This window comes from Bos indicus, chromosome 15 (genome assembly GCF_029378745.1).
Source record: "Bos indicus isolate NIAB-ARS_2022 breed Sahiwal x Tharparkar chromosome 15, NIAB-ARS_B.indTharparkar_mat_pri_1.0, whole genome shotgun sequence".
Taxonomy (NCBI): Eukaryota; Metazoa; Chordata; class Mammalia; order Artiodactyla; family Bovidae; genus Bos; species Bos indicus.
This window is the reverse complement of record NC_091774.1, coordinates 67,356,944-67,373,650: the sequence shown is the minus strand read 5'-3', so window position 1 is coordinate 67,373,650 and position 16,707 is coordinate 67,356,944. Positions and strand designations below refer to the sequence as shown.

General features: G+C 46.4%; 1 protein-coding gene across 14 annotated transcripts in view; it reads right to left on the bottom strand.

Moving 5' to 3' along the window:
- Positions 1 to 16,707, bottom strand: part of PRR5L (proline rich 5 like) — a 156,411-nt gene that overhangs the window by 30,047 nt on the left and 109,657 nt on the right. For all 14 annotated transcript variants that reach the window (XM_070804052.1, XM_070804056.1, XM_070804055.1 and 11 more), the window contains one exon: positions 7,990 to 8,038. In XM_070804052.1, coding sequence (XP_070660153.1) covers positions 7,990 to 8,038 — 49 coding nt within the window. The remainder of the gene's footprint in view (positions 1 to 7,989; positions 8,039 to 16,707) is intronic.

Sequence of the window (16,707 nt, the reverse complement as noted above, 5' to 3'; positions counted from 1 at the left end):
GATTTTTAATGCCCTTGCCCACAAAGGAAAATAGATGAGATCCATCTGGTTCAGATATGGTGGGGAGGTTGGCTTGGCAATTTCAGGCTATGTAACCAGGTTCCACCAAAACTTTCATTCGTCTGGGTCATTGCTGCTGCCCAATCCTGCTACAGCTTCTCAACTTCTGCCTCTCCAAAAGGGCTTTCCTGGGGCTTCCCTCTCTGCTGTGCTAAGTCTCTTCAGTCGTGTCCAACTCTGAGACCCCATGGACTATAGCCAGGTTCCTCTGTCCATGGGATTCTCCAAGCAAGAATACTAGAGTGGGTTGCCATGCCCTCCTCCAGGGGATCTTCCCAACCACATTTTATATCCAGCAAGGCACACACCTGGGTCCCAGATGGATTCTATTGCCAGATAAGACATTCTTTCCTACCCCAGAAGGATTTGGCAGGATGTCACTCTGCCCACCAAGAACTTGTATTAACCAATAATTCTAGTTCACGCATTTGTTTTCAGGGACAGCAATGTCTACAGAGGTTGTTGTCGTTGGCATCAAGCTGATGATGGATTCATGGGTCACCTCCATTTTTTTCCCCTTTTGTGACTTTGAAAGTACAGCCATCATCTCTAAGGATGTCTACATTTCCTGTGAACCTGGATGTCTTCCTAGATAAGCAATAAAAAGTCTTATAAACAAAACTCACCCCCAGGCCCAAAGAGTTCTTAATAAACTAATGTGTAGGAGTGATGAGACCAGACAGAAAGCCCCAGATGGGAGACTGAAGACAATTTAAAACTTGGTACAAATGCTAATTCTTCATTTAGCATCATTTTGCTGGTAAAATTCACTGAAAGGGTGAATTAGGGCTTTTTTCAAGTTATTTTATGAGGAAGCAGGAAAACAGTCCCATGTCTGTTTTGCTAGATACTGAAAAATATAAAGTTTAAAAGCATTGAAATTTTTCTTCTCTGGGGTTTTTCAGGGGATGTCTCCAGGGCATTTTTAACACTTAAATTATATAATCCAAAAGATTTTTTCCCGTGGCCAGATGGCCTGGGTTTGATCTATGCTCTACCTTTTACTGGGCTTCCCAGGAGGCACTAGTGGTAGAGAACCAGCCAGCCAATGCAAGAGATATAACTGACACAGGGTATGATCCCTGAGTCGGAAAGATCCCCTGGAGGAGGGCATGGCAACCCACTCCAGTATTCTTGCTGGAAAATTTCATGGACAGAGGAGCCCGGCAGGCTACAGTCCATAGGGTCACAAAAAGTCAGACACGACTGAAGCGGCTTAGCATGCACACTGTCTTTTACAAGTCGAATGATAGTGAATAACCTCTCTTTCCCCAAGTTCAGCTGCAATACGTGCTAAACAATAACAATGAAAATGTTCTCATCCTCTGTCAGGAGGACCACGTGACTTAGTGCAGGAATGGTTCTCAGATCAGGTCTCAAGACTTGAGCGCACATGAGAATCACCGAGGACTTGCTAAAACACAGACTGCTGGGCCGGACCCCACAGTTTCTGATTCAGTTCGTCTGAGGAGGGGCCGGAGGATTTGTTTATCTGACACTTTCTCAGGTGATGCTGAAAACGCAGGTCTGAGGACCACACTTTGAGAACCAACAGATTAGAACAATGCCTGACACATAAATTTTGGAAAATATTGGCTTTTGTTACTATGATGGTTATTTTTGTCTTCCTTTAGTTGTAGAACAGCCTCCGAGAAAGGCCCCCTGCTGCTTTCCAAGTCTAACAATACTCTTTAGCCTCAGTCTTTACTTCTCAGGCCACTGAAGTGCTAGATGTTTTCATGTGTCCAGCATGTCTTCCATCCCTTCTCACACAGGTTCCCTAAACCCGTCTCCTGCCATTCCCAGCCTAGTCACCCAATTTCATCCATAATGGGTTTCCAAAAACACATATGCATGTGGAACAAGACACTGACGTGTTATAAGGGGGAGTTCTGTTTCTATAGAGCATTAGATGATAAAATCCCTAATTACACCTCATTTTTGGTGCTCATCTTCAGGTGCTATATTTGCAGCATTTGGTATGTACATGTTCCTTCTTTAACAGTTGAATGTGTAATAATCTCGTCCGATGAAGCTACAGAGTTGCTGTTTCAGCATGTCCACAGATTTCCATCTTTCTCTCACTTATATTAAGATTTATGGTTATCCAATTCAAGACTCATTTTTCCATTTATCTCCATGAAATAGGAGGAAAGTCCAGTAAAAATATTCAAATAATTGCACAAAATTCAAGTAATTGCCAAGGAAATTAAGTACAGCAAAGCGGCTGGCTGGTGGGCAACCCCACAGAAGGCAGCCTGAAAGAGCCAGGGGTCATCCTGGAAGCCCCCAGACTATGCCAACTTTTTCTCTCCCTTCTCAGCAGCCAAGGGAAGCGTTAGGCCACCCCAGTGTTCATAGACTCTGTACGTAAGTTAAGGCCTCTCTTCCAAGAGCTGGCCAAATTCAAAATGCAACCTCTAATGACCTTCTCACCGAAAGACATCATCCTCTCCCCATCTCTCCCATCTTCATCCTGGAGTTCAGCTCCTCTTGTTTAAAGCCCCTCTGGATCCTGGCTCCAGTTTCACCTTCAAAGCAGTATATGGGAACTGTCCCTCACTACCTGCGTGCTTGTATGCTAAGTTGCTTCAGTCATATATGCTTTTTTGTGACCCTATGGACTGTAGTCCACCAGACTTCTCTGTCCATGGATTCTCCAGGCAAAAATACTAGAGTGGGTAGTCATTTCTTCCTCCAGGGGATCTTCCCGACCCAGGGGTCGAACCCAAGTCGCTTATGTCTCCGGCAGTGGCAGGCTAGTTGTTTACCACTAGCGCCACCTGAGAAGCCCTCCTAATTTATCCTTTTTCCCATTTTAGGAATCACTCTAGCCTTCCCAAGTGGATTAAAGAAGAGTTTAAACTTTTGTACCCTATTCCATTTGGGTTTGAAAATTGCAAAAATTATTTCCCCCACTCTTTATTGTTTCTCCACCCTAATTTTTCTGGATTCTTACAAGCCCTATCTTTGTACCTAAACAATGTATTTATTCTGGGCCTGTTTTTAAGCCTTTACCTTCCACTCAGTGCTTCAGTTAACATAATGTTCTGTATTACCTGTATGGATGTATCTACAGCTCTGCACTTCAGTTTCATACTCCATGGTGACCAGGACGCTTCTATGGGTCTCTCCTTCAGCTTCCTGCCACGTGCCACATGCCCTTGATGAATCCTCTCTGATAATGGTGAGTTAATGGGAAACTGGCCTCCTGGGACTCACAGATATGAGAAGATGGAAACATTCTATCACACACTACTAGGCCATCTGTGACCTACTGACAAGCGTGGTTGCCAGATTTCCCCTTTTGCTAGGTAGTGTCTTGTTCAAGGGCTTCCCAGGTAGCTCAGTGGAAGAGAATCTGCCTGCCAATGCAGAAGATGCAAGAGACGTGGGTTCAGTCCCTGGGTTGGGAAGATCCCCTGGAGATGGAAATGGCAACCCACTCCATTATTCTTGCTGGGAAAAATCCCATGGACAGAGGAGCCTGGTGGGCTCCAATCCTAGGGTCACAAAAGAGTCAGACACGACTGAGTGACTAAACAAAAAGAACAAATCTTGTTGAAAGTCACTGACTACACCCTGAGTTTCTGTATCAAGCAAAACTCTGGTTGCACCAAAAGTAATTTAACTTTCTGGGCTTGAGGAAAAGCTTCCAACAGACACAACACAGCCAGCAGATGCAGAAACACAGAGTGCTATCTGCACTCTTCCCATCCCCACATCCCGAACCACTAAGGTACCTAATCAGTTAAGAGAAAAATGCAGAGCATTTCCTATCATCCATTTCCAGAGTTAAAAGAAACCAATTACCCCCCCAGGGCTGTCTCTAGGATAGAGTTCCTGTCGGAAACCCCAATTTTCCTTCTGGGCGCAATTCAAAACAGACCAAAGGATAAAGAAAATCAATACTGCAAATGTCAAAGATTTTTTCTGGCCGGTGTCTTCTAGAAATCTATCTGTGCTTTTGCCAGTCAAACGGGCTGTCTTCTCTGTGTGCAGGCATAAGATAAGCACCATTTTCCCACCTGTTTTCCCCTTCCCTCACCTCGGGTCATTTTCATTATACTTCCCTGAAGACCATCTTTTTTTTAAGCTGCAAAATGAGAATGTTCACTTTCAAAAGCGGAGCCCCAGTGATAGATTTTACAAACAGTAATCTCTGGGTTGGGGGTTCTGGGTACCAGGAAGCAGATCTCACTGCTGAGTACAGATGTCTGGGATGGTGGTCATCTGATCCTCCACACAGAGGAGCCCACTCGTCACCTTACCCAACAGCCATGTCCATGGCATGTGGGTTGCAACAGTCCACCCCAAGATTTCATTCCTCACTTGTCCCCAGACCTTGCCCCCTCCTTCTTTCTGGAGGAACGCTCTTCCTGGAGCCCATCCTGACTGTCCCTCTTAAAACTACAGCTGATAACTGAGTGTGAAGGCTGAGGTTGCCTCTATCCGCCTTCCCTCCTGGATTTCCCTCTTCATCTGAAGAACTATTCTCGGTGTGGCTTTGAAACCAGACCATTACTAAGGGTGCCTGGCAAATGACTTTCCAAACCTGAGTCTCTCTTGAACCACCGTCACCACTTGGCCACAACCAGGGCCGCTTACAGTTATTCCTGTATACTATTTTTCTTCAATCTATCCATTTTTTTCATTCTTTATTTTTAAAGATTTTTTTTTAATGTGGGCCACTTTAAAAGTCTTTATTGAATTTGTTACAATATTGCTTCTGTTTTATGCTTTGGTTTTTTGGCCCCAAGGCATGTCAGATCTTAGCTCCCTGATCAGGAGCCCATACCCCCTGCATTAGAAAGCGAGGTCTTAACCCCTGGACCACCAGGGAACTCAGGGAAGTTCCCCTCAATCCACTTTTTCAAAATATAAATATGTTTAAAAAAGAAACCATAGTAACCCCATTTACCATAAACAGAATGTAACTCAAGGATCTACTCAATGCAAACTAAACGATGTTACATAACTCTAATTAAGGGCTTCTGGCTGAAGACACTAAGTCTGAAACCTGCTGTCTCTTCATTAAACAGCATAGATCATCAAGTCTTGCAGAAGTGTAACAGACACAAGGGCTCAAACCAAGACTTTCCCTGGCAGGATCAGAAGTGCCAAAGGAAAATAAGGAAACACCATGAAGACAAAGGTTGCTCAATACCACGGCATACACCTCCTCAAATCTCTCATGTATCCACGGTGGACAACCCCCTCCTCTAGCCCAAGAAAGTTTACTGGGCATCTACTATGTGCTGGGTAATTTCTAGGGACTACAGAATCAAACGCATTTTAAAAAATGGCTCTGAGCTCGCATGAGACCTAAAACCTACATTTTAACAAACAAACAGTATCTAGGATAGCCTTTGTTCCAATCTAGCACCTTGAACTAAGGAAAAACCCAGATTTGAAATCATGAAAAACTCCCAGAAGGAGACTCAATAGTCACCAAGCAGTCTCTCTGATTAAGCTCTAGATAAAACATGACATGTGGTTACCAGCTGTTAAGTGTCTGACACACTTTGTAAGCAGTACTAACTGCCCTCGAAACCTCAGGGCTTCCCAGTTAAACAAATCCCCACCCAAAAGCCCTCCCCAACCCATCCGAGGGGGAGCCCCCAAAGCCAAGCAATGACTGACACGTCAAACCTGGTTGAAACCACACAGGGAACCTTGTCTATTTTAAATGTCAATGAGGAAGACAGCTGGGCCAGCAGGTTTCTCCAGGAGGGGATGAAAAACCACTTCTGTAGTGGGATTTAAAACTCAGTCACTAGAGACAGCGAGAGAAGACAGTGTGGACAAGACTGACCTCTGAGTCAAGGGCAACTGAAATGATTCACATTTGTGACTAATTATCTCTTCTTTAATCTTTGTTTGTCTCTCTCCCTGGACAGGGGTGGTCTTTCAAGCTGCTGAGACTTTTGACCTGACTGAATTCCGGGCTTCTGTTGGGTCTTGCTTTCTCCAGATTTAGAATGGCCAAGTGGCCATTTTCTGGTGTGTGTGTGGGTGTGGGTGTGGGTGTGTGGGTGTGTGTGTGGGTGTGGGTGTGTGTAACAACTGACATTTGTCATTCTTTCAAAGTGCACATAAAAGTTTAAGCTTCCTGATCTATGCAAAGAAAATGAAAGGATGCTTGTGTTGTTTTTAAAACCTACAAACTCTTTATACTGTCTTAAAAGTATGCTCACCTGGGGCACAGAATAACATCACCAACCTGAAACCAATTTGTTACGGGTTTTATGTCACTTCCCCATTAAAATGGGCGAGTTACACTTTAGAATAAAGAATATGTATACAGCTGATCCTTGAACAACATGGGGGGCTTTGGGGGCCAACCCTCCACGTACTTGAAAATCTGCATATAATTTGTAGTCAGTCTTCTGCTTCACAGGATCTTTGATATTCACAGATTCAACCAACCATGGATCCTACAGTAAATACAGTAGTATTTACTATTAAAAAATAAACCAAACCTGTGTGCAAGTGGACCTTTGTGATTCAAACCCATGTTGTTCAAGGGTCAACAGTATATAGATATTTAATGAACACATTATTCTGTTTTACTCTGTACTAATCACTGTTCGAACACTTAACAAATAATAATTACCTTAGTCCTCACAACAGCCCTGTAAGGTTACATTCTATGACCCCTGTTTTTATAGAACAAGATACTAAAATAAGAGAGGTAAAGTGACTTCCCAAGGTCACACAGCTAGAAAGTGGCTGTGCTGGGCGCTGAATCCAGGCAGTCTGGCTCTAAGCGTTCTGCTCTGCTTCCCCCCGCCCTGGCCCCTTCACAGTATGTGCTGTGTGCTTTTCATGAATTATTTCATGTGGACAGAGCAGCGACCTATAAGGTAGATCATTTTTTTTTAATGCCATTTTACAGATGGGGAAACTGAGGCATAGAGAGGTGAAGCAGCTTGCCCCAGACACTCAGCTCTGACTTCGTGGAAGTCACCCACTCAGTTACATGACACCTCCCCACGCCCTCCCACCATGTGCCTTTGGCTGGAGTCAGGAAGCCAGCTCGTGCCAGTGGGTTAGAAACCACCTGTGACTGAACTTGGAGTCTTGAGTTGACTAGCTGCATGACAACAGTGTCTAGGCAGGAGGGATGTTAGCTTGTCTGATTCAATTCTACCTTTAACAGAACAGACTGAGAGGCTTAATGACAAGAAAGAACTTGACTAAAGGGACATTTCATTACACTCAATTAGGTACCATCCACTGGGTGGGAGGGAATGGCAGTAGAGAAGCAGTTCTCCAAGTGTGGTTCAGGGTCCCCTGGGGGATCACCCAGACCTCTTCCACATGGTCAAAATGATTTTCTTAACAACACTAAGCTGTTATTTGCCTTGCATCCTCCATGAGTGTACTGTGGAATTTTCCGGAGACTATGGGCAATATTTTCCAGATGTGCATTATCACAATAGACTGATGATGAAGCCGATTCGAGGATCCAGTCTGCAGGCAAATTTGCAGGCATATAACACAATGCCACACTTCTACATTTAGTTTGAAAAAGTTATTGTTCATAAACATGTCATTAATGCTAACATGCAGGAGGTTTATTATTTGAATGAATTAAGGCATACAGTAAAGTTTCTCATGTCTAATTTCTATCATGGTGAAGATACAGTTAATCCAAATAAATGATTGTTTTTAAGAACATAAAGGGGTTCCTGAGACCAAAAAGCCTGAGAACTGCTACCTGAGACTGTAATCTCCAAAAGAGCAAGGACACTTGTCCTGTATGCCGCCACAGCCGCTGCACTGCAGTGCCCAGCACATAGGAGGAACTCGGGATACATAATTTTGGATGTTGAAGGCATGCCCTGTGTACCGTTATCAGTCATCCCTTATGGTCCATGTATCCACGTGCAAAATACAACCCATGCTCAGATGCACAGAACTTACCTGGAAATAGTCTGTAATGAATGATCCAAGTTCACTCTTCAGCAGCCGCCTGGAGAGAGAGAAACACCGTCAAGCAGTCCTTGATGCCACAGCTCCTGGAGTCTAGTTCACGGATGCACAATGAATTGGCGTGCTTGCCAGCGACACAGGTGCTGAGACCAGGCCTGGGAAGGGGGTGTGCTTTCCTAGGCCCTAGGAATGCCCTACCCCCACCAAGGTTAGTAGAGAATTGGGGGCGGGGGATGGGAATCCTAGAGGGACTTCTGCTCCTTCATTCACTTTATGGGTAAAGCATTTCCAGAGGGCAGCCACAGGGGATCCTATTTCTAATAGAGGTGGAGGCAGGCCGGGGCACCTTGCTTCACGTGCAGCAAAAGATAAGGAAGAGGAATACCACAACTGTGTAATTAATTCCCCCATCTTTGCAGACTTCCTGGTTTAAAATGCATTTTGCATACATTCTTCATCCAAGTATTAGAAAGTATGTGTGTGGGGGGAGCAATTATTATCCCTCATGTATAGATAAAGAAACTGAGGCACAGAGAGGTCTCCCAAATAAGTCAGTGGCATAGTTAACATTCAAACTTCTTCTGCAAATTCAGCATTTTTGCATAACTCTACCCTGTCTTGCCTCGAAAATTCATGGAAGAATATATTCAGGTACCATGGTTTCGGTGGTCTCATTGCCCATCCCCGAGCAGCTGAAAAGTCCTTCAGGGGAGAACGGGTCTATTTTATTTATCCAGGACCAACATTCATTCAGCTGCCCTTTATGTGCCAGACATTGTTCTAGCACCAGGCGTACAGAAGAGAACAAGAACAGGCGAGGTTTCTGTTCTCAAGGAGCTTACATCTTTGCAGGGAGGGTTATGAAGAGCCAGCGGGTTAATCAATACACTCCCAAGATAAGTTCAAAGAGCCTTAAGAGCTACACACACAAAAAAAAAAAGAAAATGAAAAATGGGGGTATTGGCACCAGACCTCCTTCTCCCCGTGACAAATCATGCGACCATCGCTACTGGTCTTTCTTTAATTTAACCCAAACAAGGTGAGGAAGCTGAAGCCAAGAATCCAGCGAGTTCCCTAGAGAAGAAAGCCTTCAGAACATCCACTGACTTTATTTACGCATCCCATCAGCCACGGTTACTAAGGAGCAAACATTCAAACTTCTGACCACACCGACTGGGTTTTAACTCCTCAAAACAATGCGTTCCCACGTGTCGGATAAACAGGAAGTTGTTACAGCAAGATGTCACAAGGCGCAGAAGACAGACACAACAAGACTGGGTCACAAGAAGAAGAGACATCCATGACCTAAACTTTTGTCCCAGGAAGAACTCCCGAATGCTGAAAACCCACACTGAGCAAGGAAAATACCTTCTTTTTCCTAGGACCGAAGATGTGTCTGTGGTGGACACTGCATTCTGAGATCCAAGAGAACTGCATTTTCTGATCCAAGAGATCAGAAGGCCACCCCACCCAGAGAACCTAAGGTTCACCGACATGTGTGGAGATTTGACCAAGCCAGGGAAGTCTTCCTTGGTTACCAGGCCAAGAGCAGGTGGGTCCCGGCTGGACTTCGAGGCTAGAGGCATCTCTCAGACCAAACACGGAAATCAAGTGGGCAGTCCCAGGGGGAGGCCGTGGGACAGGAAGAGGCAGGGAAGCTGCTCCCGGCTGCTGGCTCCCAACAAGGTCTTCACGGCCACCGGGAAGTCTCAAAACCACAGGTGAAGGAGCCAAGCTTCATCAAAAAGTGGGGGAAACAAGTCAACACAGTCAGTTATTACTAACAGAGCTGCTCAAGTGTATCTTCGGGGCCCACAGTGTGGAGGGGTCAACACGGTTCTGAGACTAAACTGCATGCTATGGAATTGGTGTCCCGAGGAAGCCACACTGGGAGAACACTGTGCTCATGAAGATGCTTCAGGTAAATTCGAAAAAGAGGCTTCAGCGGTAAGAGTAGGCTTTCAAAGTCAAGAGCTAGGGAAACCTCCTGGAGCATGGCAGGGGAGTAATCACTATTGACTGGGATTGGATGTGATTAAGCAGGTGGTTATTGCCCAGGGATTTTCACAGTGGCACCCTGGGGGCATCGTGATGCTACCCAACTGAAGACTTCAAGGGGTCTCCTCCCCTGCCAGTGACAGGAATGGTACAGCACCCTAAGGTTTCAGCCAGGGCTCCATCAAGCCATGGCCAACGTCAGAGTTCTGCAGAGCATTACAAGAAGACAAAGCTCGAGATGGAAACCAGCTCATAAAGGCGCACAGACTAAAGAGTGAACTTGTTGCAACTGCCAAGACAAAGGCATAGCAAAAAGGACTCAGGAGCTAGCAGCAGCCATCCCAGGGCAGCAAGATGCTGATGGATATGAATAAAGCAGCAGAATATACACAGGTGCTCCCACCACACTGATAAGGGTGGTCCTCAGTTCTTTACTGAAGCGTGACCAGACACAGGTGTGGAAGTCTGCTTTACATACATTAAATGTAATGACTGTAACCAGATCTTGTAAGAGAACTGTGCAACTGTCCTTGTAGCAAACCCCAAGTTCAAAACCCTCTCCACCAGGTATTTTTATTACAGAGTTACCAGAACAGAATGGACCTTACCTGATCACTTAAATCAACGTTCTACTGGCCTGGGTGGGTAAATCAGCAAGCTATCTGTCCCTTACAAAATCCTGTCTTATTTCTGTCTGCACATGTTACTGGTTAGACAAGGTCAATGCATATATGTACAAGGTTTTTGCTGCAATGAAATATAGGGATTAACATAAATTGCACCAATAAAGTGCTCATAAAAATTTGGTTCACTCATACAGTGAAGTTCTAAGTAACCATAAAAAAAAAAGAGGAAATAAAGAAGTGCTCTTAGTAATGATATGAAGATGTCTACATGACATTTTTTTTTTTAAGTAAGTTGCAGAACAGTGTGTATAATATGGGAAGAGGAAACAAATATATATATGGTTTTTTATGTACACAGTATCAACAAACTCATGTCAAATCTGCTCTAACTTGCTGTTCTGTCATAACTACACGATTTGGTGTCCAAGTGGCCCTTTGAACTGAAATACACGGTACCTTGGGGCTTCCTAGGTGGCACTAGTGGTAAAAGAGCCTGCCTGCCAGTGCAGGAGACATAAGAGACACGGGTTTGATCACTGAGTTGGAAAGATCCCCTGGAGGAGGGGACAGTAACCCACTCCAGAATTCTTGCCTGGAGAATCCCATGAACAGAGGAGCCTGGCAGGTTACAGCCCATGGGGTCACACAGCCGGACATGAATGAAGCAACTTAGCACGCGCACACACACACACAGTACCTTAATTTTTAAACAGGCAAAACAAACATGCATTTTCAAAATTACCTGTAAATGCACTATAAATGTCTTCTCCCCTCTATCTCCCCAAAAAGAAGGCTACAGAAGGTTGAAGCTGTTACTGGAAATTAAGTCGGGCTACAAAACACTTTGCTGGGGCTTCCCAGGTGGCTCAGTGGTAAAAAATCTGCCTGCAGTGCAGGAGTCACAGGAGACACAGGTTCAATCCCTGGGTTGAGAAGATCCCCTGGAGGTGGGCATGGCAACCCACTCCAGTATTCTTGCCTGGAGAATCCCCATGGACACAGGAGGCTACAGAAGGTTGAAGGGGAGGGAGGTGGGGGTGGGGTGGGGTTCAGGACATATGTATACCCATGGCTGATTCATGTCTATGTATGGCAAAAACCACCACAGTATTGTAAAGTAATTAGCCTCCAATTAGAATAAATATATTAATTAAAAAAAAAGGTTGAAGCTGTTACTAGAAATTAAGTCGGGCAACAAAGCACTTTAGCAAACTTTATTCCTTGAAGTTGGGAAATGCAGTGCTATAGACACCAAATCACCTCATCAGACCCCAGTTTGTGGGCCTCATATAAAGTGTCAAGTAAGTATCCCCAGCTGCTTTTCTGTAAGTATTCCTTCTGTATGTATAAAGGAACTCTGGAAGAATAGCCAATAAACGACTATAATAAAAGTTATCTTTGGCAGGGGAGTAGGAACTGGGTTTCTGGAGTACAGGGAAGGGAGATTCCTTAGATATTTAAAATCTGGGAGTACATGGTGAACATGTCCTACTCAAAACCCCTAAAAACGATGGTTTCTAATTAACGATAACCACCACCAAGGTTACCAGCGGATGGCTTGAGGCCGAGAAGGAATTGTGGGAATGTGTTCCCACATCAAGGGTACAGTATCAGGAAGCAGACTGACCTCGGGGAACAGAATCCCACAAGGCCTGAGACTCTGCCAGTGCAAACCCACCCCAGGGCGGGTAACTCGAGATCTTAACACAGAGAGCGTGGGGTAAGGTGAGGTCAGAGCTCGCTGGCCAAGCTGAGAGCAGTCAGCCGCCGAGTCAGTGTGGGATCCGCCGTTGATTTGTATACTCTGTGTTTGCTCTGCTTGCACTTGGTTTACAAGGAAAGTGCACTTCTGAAAAACTCTACCCTGGCCTTAGCTGAAGTGAGAGAAAGGGATTTTCTGCCTCTCGGCCTTGAGGCGTCATATCAAGGGGAACTTGGCAGTAGCTTCTCCACCAAAACAGGAACAGGGGACTGACATCAGGACCCCAGGAGTTAATTCCACCAAGTCACAAGCATTTCCTGAAAACCTACTGTGTGTCAGACATGGTGTGAGGTGCTAGGAGAGGAAGATAGAAGAGCTCAGACAATGATTCCTCACCGTCGGGACCACTCTCTCAGGAGACAGGTTACCATCTTGTCCCCAAATGGAAAGGATGAAGGCATTAGGGATGCACAGATTTAATCCACAGAGGGATCACTCAACTCTATAATCTGCCTCACTAAGTTTTCTAGTTTAGCTTGTAAAGTACAAGAAAGAAGAGAAAAGCAGAAGAAAGACAGGATTAAAGAGCCTGTGCTTTGTGGCCTCCTCCATACAGAAGAGATGGAAAACCTTGTTCCCAAAACCTTGGCTGCATGTTTCTCCTGGGCACAGAGGCACAGAGGTCAGCAGCCTCCCTTCCTCTTTCTCCATCCTTTTCTCCGGTTTCTTCCCAGGACACAGGAAAGTAATTACATATTGGAGCAATTCATAATAATGAATAAAAAACCAATTGCTTCTAGGAAGGAGCCTGACTTTTTTTTCCCAATTAGAGTTTACTGAGCACTTACTAAGTGCCAGGTGCCACTGTCAATAATGTACATGTGTTTCCTCATTTAAGCCTAAAACTGTTAGGTGATAGTGATATTACTGTTTTTTAGACACAAGAAAACGGAACCTCAGAGGTTACTGAGGAGGGTGTGCAGTGGGCTTAGGATAGAGAGGAGAAGAGTTTCATCAAGAGTGCAGTTTCATTAAGACCTGGGTCTGAACCCTGTGGTTAGCAATATCTTTTACAAGTTAACTTACAAGTTAATCCCTTGTACCTGTTTCCTCAACTGGAATTTGGGGATAGTAAAACTACCCACTCCACAGAATTACTGCAAGGGTAAATTAGTTAATCTTTGAGTGGTGAGTTTATAGAACAGTGCCTGGCATACCGCAAAGCTTGGCAAGTGTCACCACCACCATCACCCCCATCACCAATGTCACCACTATCACCATCACCACCATCATCATTACTAGCACCACCACCCCCATCACCACCCCACATCATCACCAACACCACCATCGCCAACACCACCACCATCACCACTCGTTACAAGCATCACCACCACCATCACCACCACCCCATCATCACCATCACCACCACCACCATCGCCAACAACAACACCATCACCACTCGTTACAAGCATCACCACCACCATCACCACCACCCCCATCATCACCATCACCACCACCACCATCGCCAACACCACCACCATCACCACTCGTTACAAGCATCACCACCACCATCACCACCACCCCCATCATCACCATCATCACCACCACCATCGCCAACAACAACACCATCACCACTCGTTACAAGCATCACCACCACCATCACCACCACCCCCATCATCACCATCATCACCACCACCATCGCCAACAACAACACCATCACCACTCGTTACAAGCATCACCACCACCATCACCACCACCACCATCACCACCACATCATCACCAACACCACCATCACCAACAACACCACCATCACCACTCGTTACAAGCATCACCATCACCATCACCACCCCCCCATCATCACCATCACCACTCGTTACGAGCACCACCACCACCATCACTACCCCCCCATCACCACCACCATCACCACTCGTTACAAGCATCACCACCACCATCACTACCCCCCCATCATCACCATCACCACCACCACCATCGCTAACAAAAACACCATCACCACTCGTTACAAGCATCACCACCACCATCACCACCACATCATCACCATCACCACCATCACCACCCCCACATCATCACCATCACCACCATCACCACCCCCACATCATCACCAACACCACCATCACCACCACCACCACCACCATCACCACTCATTACGAGCACCACCACCATCACTACCCCCCCCACCACCATCACCACCACCACATCATCACCATCATCACCATCACCACCACCACCATCACCAACACCACATCATCACCATCACTACCATCACCAACACCACCACCACCACCACCATCACCACATCATCACCACCACCACCACCACCATCACCAACACCACATCATCACCATCACTACCATCACCAACACCACCACCAACACCACCATCACCACCACCACATCATCACCAACACCACCATCACCACCACCACATCATCACCATCATCACCATCACCACCACCACCATCACCAACACCACATCATCACCATCACTACCATCACCAACACCACCACCAACACCACCATCACCACCACCACATCATCACCATCACCACCACCACCACCACCACATCATCACCATCACCACCATCACCACCACCACCACCACCACCACCACATCATCACCATCATCACCATCACCACCACCACCATCACCAACACCACATCATCACCATCACTACCATCACCAACACCACCACCAACACCACCATCACCACCACCACATCATCACCATCACCACCACCACCACCACCACCACATCATCACCATCACCACCATCACCACCACCACCACCACCACCACCATCACCACTCATTACGAGCACCACCCCCATCACCACCCCCGCATCATCACCATCATCACCACCATCATTACTATCCCCACCACCATCATCATTACCATCACCGCCACCAGCAGCCATTGAGCTAGAATGAGAAGGAAGTGGGGACTTGAGAGTAATGGGAAGTGAATGTTTATGTGGGACTCAACCCAAAAGGGAAACAGGGCATGAAGTTCAGGCAGAAGCCAAAAGGGCCATAATAAGGAGAATGGGGAACCACTCACTCCCTAATCTGCGTTATCTCACCCCCCACCCTCCAGGCTGACCGGGTGAGACACCACCCCAGATGACAGGATTTCCTGTTATTACACAGGCCTGCCATCTCACCCCACACCATCTTGTCAACTCAACTTCCCACTTCCGTGGGCTCGATGGTAAATGAGGCACAGAAGCTGGATTCTAGCCAGTGGAGAGGCAGAGGGATGACCGAATGGCAGGCAGGGCAGGAAGTGGCAGAAATGACGCAGAGAAACCACCTTTGATGTGAGCCACAATCTCCCCTGAGCACAAGCCCCAAAGTAGCAAAATTCCAAAGGATGATGAAACAGCTTAGAGAGAGGTGCCTCGGGGCTAAAGTCTAGCCAGCGTGATTGGGGAAACCATATCAGTTGGGTAGTACTTCTGTGTCACATGACCATCGGCGGCTGCCCCAGGCCCCTTGGCAGGATCTGGCCAGACACCCTCAGGGTCCAGGAACAGAGGGAACCTTACAGGATCCTGATCTTAAGCTAGTCAGTGCCTCTCAGATTTGATCATTAAATTCTCCCAAGATCACCCACCTCGCATCTACAACAGGGTGTGTTTCAAGGCAGCGGCATCCTTTAAGCAGGAAAACATGGAAACGACCTTTCCTCACAGGTCCCCATTCTATAGGGGCCCATCAGAGATCGTGTGCATGACTCAGATAAAACGCTAGGACTCTCACAGCTTTCTATATTCTGAACCACATGGGTGGCAATGGGGACAGTGAAAAAGATGGAGAAAGCCAACAGCGAGCATTTCCAGAGCTATACATTATGTCATTCGTACTGTGCTAAGCAGCTGGCACACAGCATCTGGAATTCTCCAGTAGCCTTTAAAGTAGGAATTTATCCTTGTTTTGAAGACAAGGAGACTTGACACTCACAGCCTTGCCTGAGGTCATACGCATCGGCAGATCCCAACTCAAACAGAGGCCCACCTGAACACCAGGCAGTGGTACCCGCCCCCACGCCCACAGGGGCAGGCAGAAAAGGTGAGTGAGGGGCAGAGACGGGCACCAACAGTGCAGCAAACTCTGCGCAAGCCAGCAGCCAGGTCTTGGTCCCGCTGACCAGCGGACCAGCTCCAGGTCCAGCACCGCCCAGTGTAAACTTTCCAGAGAGCTCTGGGTTTTCAGGGCAGATGCCCAGATGCTGTGTAGGCCAGCCACCGCATGGGCTGGTCCTGGAGGTTTCTCATGAGCTCCTTCCCTCAAATTACTCTTCCTGCCCCCAAAGATAAGGCTCTTTCTCAATCAGAGCAGACACACGGTGTCAACATGTTGTAATCAGG